Genomic DNA, 6,138 nt, shown 5'->3' with positions numbered 1-6,138 from the left:
CTTTAAATTGTCGCTCCACACACAATTCAAAAACCGAGAGAAAGTATTCCGATGCATTCAAAGAAAACCATCAACCAATACTAAACCTAAACAAAGATTTGGGACTATCAAACAAAATAGATTTGGAACAACCGGGAGCTAGTTCAAATACTGTTTCAAATAATCACTCACATTCTGTAGGACCTAGTTCTTCATTTAGCAATTTTCGGTACAATGAACCACGTAGTAATTTATATGCCTCAACACCAACTTTCTCACGTAATATTTTCCTAAAGAACAATCCCAGACACAACGTAATCCCTGCTGGAGAAGAATATTTCAATTTATTTAGAGGAATTTACGATCCAATGTTGCCATTGTGTAATATACATATGATGGAGAATAAATCTTTTAGAGCAACGGGTATGAATGTGGAATTTGAAGGGATCGGTTTTGACTTGCGCCTTATGAGGAATATGGATAGCAGTTCGCAGGATGAATGTATGTCAAAATTTATTTATTAAACTCAATAACATCGTAGCTTAGTTAACGAGCACAATGCGGTACAAGCAACAGTGCAATTGCTAATACATTTTTTTCACTGCATTAATCTTGAAATTAGTGGCCTTACCGGGTGGTGAAAGGGGCCACCGCCTAAGGCCTCGCGCTTGCATGAAATACCTACAAGTAATCTACAGATATATAAAGTTGAAGAGTTTGTTTGGGCACAACAAATATACACACGCGGGATGCGCCGCGAGCAAATACTAGAAATAAATAATTTTAGTTTACATATTTATTTCGCCAGTCTTACAATAACAAACCACATATCGTAGAATTGCATAACAAACGGGTAATATAACTCTCCTACAAGAGCGTCGCTAGCCGATGGCCCAGGGAAGGGCAAGTTGATATGGAGAATGGGAAAAGTATGAATTGTAGGTAAAGTCGAGAGCACATGTTCCTCCCCTACTCCTCTCCCGCTTTAACAATAACAGAGCAGAGGGTAATTGAACATACGGAATATTAGGAATGGAATTGATGAATTCATTATAGTTTTAGCACCTACAGAAGGGGGCAGCTGCCCCTCTTGGCGACACCCTTGCTCTCCTACGGCAATCGGGTAAAACAGCCCGCATGGGTCTACTGCCCAGAGCCACGCTTTAGTCACTGCATCAAACAGGCAGGTGGACAGCAGCTATCACCCGATGTGAAGTAATCTCCGCCAACTACAAAATTGATGTATCACTGCCAGTCATATCATTTCAAGAAAAATATTAATTGATTAAATTTAATTTCTCTTTTTAGTGGAGAGCGAAGCTGAAGAAAATGTTAAGAAAATAATTCACTTATACCCAGGAGATAACAGAAAACGCCGGAGAAGACATTAAGGGAAAACCCTTGAGCAAACGAGCTCCTCTGAGGAAATGGCTTTGAGGCATTGGTTCCATACACAACCAAATTAAATTCAACATTCTAGAAATGCAAAGACTTCTGTACTATGTCTTTGTAGAATTATGATATCTAATACTTTTTTTACTGAAGGCACCACCTTCACTTTGTTACATTACTTTATTTTCGCTAAAACATTGTTTTCTTACCAACTTGACAGCTTTACTTTGCTAATGTAAAGTACAATTTTGGCATCTCTCTGAATAGGTTTCATAATTTGTTTTAGTTTGCCTTACCTTTCCTCAAAGGTGAGCACAGAATGCCTGGGCCAAATAAATGCATACATACACACCTGTGATGACTTTATTCTTTAGTCACTTGTTTGTTTGCTGGATACCACCAAATGTTTAACACGTACGGCTGCCACATTAACTACGAACCCGAAGACCTTTTATATAATTACCTCACTCGATTGGAAGCCTAATATATTCTAAAACGCATTACGCTCCCACCACGAGAAGATGAATAAATTTTGATAAAATTTACTGAGTAAGTTTGAACTCTTAAGAAATGTCACAGGTTCCTTTTTATTATTTGCTAAATACCAAATAACTCCAGGTCGAAGTAGCGTGCAAAGGCTAGTAAAAAAACAAACAAGAAATACGCCAATATGAGAAGTTTATTGTAATTATTTACAATGTTTTTAACTATTACATTAACCTAATCAATAAAGATTTAAGGCTTATATGATAACGTGTACTTTGAATTACCATATTTGTGTAAAGAAAAACATTAACAAAAACTGTTAAGCTGAGTTTAATTGTTAACACAGCTCTTTTCGTTATAATAAAAGTAACACCTCGCTTACTGTTCATTGTATTTTATTTGTGAAGCTATGTAGATTATTGCAATTTCCATTTTATATGCAACAATGCACATTGGTCACGAGTGATGACAAAGGGACCAGTAATAAGCAACCATACATGTTGGTAATTTTATTTTTAGTAAGTTTTTTCTTACTTGAAAATAACAATACTGAAATTTTGGCACGAAAAATTTTAAAATGAAAATTCTTTCGATGTAGAAATGACACGGCAACAACCATCGAACAATGGTTATGCTGTAATGAAATTGTTTATTTGTTCTCCCAGTAAAAAAAATACATCTTAAATTATAGTAAGTGAGGCATTACATTTAAGGAATGTGAATTTATTTGATCATGCATCGTCAAACCTTTAGAGACTGTTTAAATAAATATAAAATCTAAAAAAAGGGTAAAAATATAACTATGCCATCGTTACATCGATACGATTTAGAAATAAAAAAATGCCTTGAACATAACTTACTCTACATAATATAATATCTACGTCAAACGAAAACAAAATGACCGACACGCCATTTTAACGCCACGAAATGGCGGAGTTTCAGCACACTTTTGTTATTTACATTTTAAAACGAAAAAGGCAAACTATATTTATGATTTTATATAGCCACTGATTTGCAACATAAATCATATTTAAACATTGTGAAGTATTTCTGATCAAATTTTAAGATGCATGGCAGTACTAATGTTTCTAAACGTAATATTTATATCCACATAGATACAACCTTCACTTACATAGCACCTTTATGACAAAGTGATAAAGATTTAAATTAGTTGAAGGCTATGTATGATATACTAACGAAAACATTTGATTAAAAGACGTCTCGCGTAATCTCAAGATAAGTTTATTATTTTTTGTTACTCAATCGCTTCATTAATAATTGTCAGCGTAATTAGTCTGAAATCAAGAAAGCTAATTGTATATGCCTTGTAAATGTAGTATAATAACATTTATATGAATAAATTGCTAATGTACTCTAAATGTACAAAAATAATAATCATGTGTTCCGGTTGCCATTAATGCACGTGATAAATTGATCGAATTTCGATCATAAGAGTTCCAATACAGCCAACAGTGGCTCTTTAATAATAGAAATCTCATTCAGTGGACTTGCACGATTAACTGCGATAATGGAACTTAAAATGGATAAATCGTGTACGGTTATATATAAAGCTTATTGTCTATAATATAGACTCTATATAACTCAGTATCAAGTATGATATATTTGAATATATTTAATTGTAAATCGACACTTCATTGAAAGTCTTTTTAAAATCACACTTAATTACTAAATACACTGTTTTTAATATTTGATTAAGTTTTTCAGTGATATGGTCAATTTGAAATCACCTATTGTTAAGAAGGACCTATTCATTCAGAATATGGTTAATTTAATATTTTTTGTTATTAAAGTTATTAACTTACGTCATGAAAAATACAAACCAAAATAAATGTACATTCGGTCAATAAAAAAGCAAGGTCTCTCAAACCTAGTGAATAGGCTTGGTTGTCTAATTACAGCGCAATAGTTTACTAAGGCACAGAGTGACGTCACTGGCATTGTGGTACGGGCATGCGAAGGACATAGACAGATGTTCCCACTGAGCTTTGCACCATACAATTGAAACTATAAATCTCTGTTTCAATTTTCAACCAAAATGCCGTTTTCGTTTATTATTGTTTGTCATGCCAGAATTGCGTATAACATACAAAAGGACAGGAATATAGCCTATTAATTAAATAACAAAAGTGGCTGAACAGACATTGTTCATCACAAAAATTTCCGAGAATAAAATCCATAAAATCGTTTAACAATTTGACAGTGAACGGTCGCCACCGGCCTGTAGCCACGAGGTGGCCATTAGTACAAAAATAAAATCCATTACGTGTGCTTAACGCGTTAACATTTTGCCTTCCGTTTGGCCGGTGACCGCGGCGGCGGCTCAGTCTTCTTACTCTGAAACAAATTAAATATTTTCTTCATAAAAACTCAATATTTATCACTGGAGGGGTATGCACAACTATTCCACTCACTTTTCGCCATGTTACTGACTCACTATAACCAAGCCCTAAATAATGTTGATGTGTTTCAGATTTTTTTTGGGATTATTGTTTTTTTTTCTGTAAGGGACGTAGTATAAGTGATATGTATAAATCCCATTGTTAAAAAAAAATATAACATCGAATGTTATGTGTATAAATGTGATGACATGATAGGAGCCTAGACATCACTGTATCGAACACATATTGTAGACTCGAAGCCGATATTGAATAGAAAAACCTAATATAACTACACGGTGCATCCTCTCAGGTATCAAATCCTTGATCTTAGCACTACAGTCGTACTATAACCACGGCGCCAAGTCAGCCAATGAGCTACTAGCTGTTATCAACTTTCCGCTACGCTATCAAGCAGCAGCCGGCTTCCCGTTAAGGGCGACATTAATAGGCATGCAATAATAATGTTTTTATATATTCTTTTTAACAGTGCAAATGTAAATAGTATGTAGTAGTAGCTTGTAAAATGCAGATTTATCCTATTTTTTAGAAATAACTTAGTAAACAACACACTTTTAAAACGACTCACCTCTCTCGTCCTTTTCGCTCTAGGCTCGCCGGATTCTTTTTCTTTCTCCTCTGTCTTTTCCGCTTTAGAATCGTCACTCTCTGGGCTCTTTTCAGCCTCCTTTTCATTCGGACTTTCCTCTTTCTCAGCCTGATCGACTTCCATCTGTTTGTCTTCTTCTGGTTCTTTTGTTTCAGGCTCTATATTGTTCTCTGGAGGTTTATCATCTACTACTTCTTTTTCTTTCTCTTTATCTGTACTTTCTTTATCCTTTTCACTGTCTTTATCGTCATTTTCTACGGTCTCAGCTTCCTCGGGTTTGTTGTTCTGTTCTTTCTCTTTCTCTTCTTGCTGTAGTTTTCTTGATGACTGTCTCTTCACTGGTGTTTTAGCGTTACTATTTGCTACTTTCTTTTTAGCTGAAATTAAAATTATTATATATTACATTATGCGTTAGTTGGATCCCGAATCTGATTCCTAAATTATTTAAATACAGTAATGGTAAATTGTCACTACCATGCATGTTGATATGCGAACACTACCAAGCCGTTGGCATCTTCTATCACTTTATACAGTTTTTTATATATAAAATTATTAATTAGGCCAATACGGTACGTTGTTATGAAATGCGAGGTTTAAATAACAAGAAAACTTGCAGAAATGATTTTATCTGTAACAAATCAGACTTCTGTAAACTGTGAAGTTTGCAGGACTTGCGGCGACTTTCACGTAAATAAAATTATTGCCGCTAATATAATCGCACCTTGAAGTTGGGCTTTTATTGCTGCAGAAACAAGTTAAACTTAGCTTTAGATATGGTTCGTATACCTGGCGGGGATTTCTTCTTCTGCGCCTGTTCTTCTTCCTCTGGAGTTTCCTTCTCTTCTTCGTTCGCCGCGTCGATTGCAGCTGTCATTGTGTGTGAAGTCGGCACTGACATTTCTGTTATTCGACAGAAATATCAATAAAAAAAAATGGGACTTTTTTCATAAATCTATAATTACGTTATGTGTTAACAAGCTGTTCATGATGCTGGATAATGCCTTAAGAAAAACGCGACAGTTGTCGATCGTAAGAACCACGACTACCCTTAAACAGGAGCAACGCCACTGGAACTTTCTTTTGCTTTTTTGAACCTCAACCTTCCCATTCAGGTCACTTGTTTTCATTCGAAATTTTATTTTTTTTTATTCAGAACTTTGAATATGCTATTCAACGCGGGCATTGTAGAGATGATGTTATGGATCTGTACAATCATATAGGTCCTTTTGCTGATGATAAAAATATATATATTTCCGCCCGGATAGCTAGCACATT

General features: G+C 34.9%; 1 protein-coding gene and 1 long non-coding RNA gene across 2 annotated transcripts; one reads left to right on the top strand and one right to left on the bottom strand.

Moving 5' to 3' along the window:
- Positions 1 to 20: 20 nt before the first annotated feature.
- Positions 21 to 2,760, top strand: LOC119189691. The gene is made up of 2 exons (XR_005112547.1): positions 21 to 480; positions 1,288 to 2,760. It is a non-coding gene; the product is annotated as an uncharacterized LOC119189691 (long non-coding RNA).
- On the bottom strand, positions 2,033 to 5,785 carry LOC119189690 (putative uncharacterized protein DDB_G0271982). Its single transcript, XM_037440058.1, has 3 exons — positions 5,650 to 5,785; positions 4,843 to 5,240; positions 2,033 to 4,212 (listed from the first exon to the last, which is right to left on the bottom strand). The coding sequence occupies exons 1-3, from the start codon at positions 5,759 to 5,761 to the stop codon at positions 4,156 to 4,158; spliced, it is 567 nt and encodes a 188-aa protein (XP_037295955.1). The 5' UTR covers positions 5,762 to 5,785; the 3' UTR covers positions 2,033 to 4,155.
- Between the last annotated feature and the right edge of the window lie 353 nt (positions 5,786 to 6,138).

This window comes from Manduca sexta, chromosome 18, assembly GCF_014839805.1.
Source record: "Manduca sexta isolate Smith_Timp_Sample1 chromosome 18, JHU_Msex_v1.0, whole genome shotgun sequence".
Lineage (NCBI taxonomy): Eukaryota > Metazoa > Arthropoda > Insecta > Lepidoptera > Sphingidae > Manduca > Manduca sexta.
Note: the sequence above shows the minus strand (reverse complement) of the source record. Positions and strands in the feature narration are given on the sequence as shown.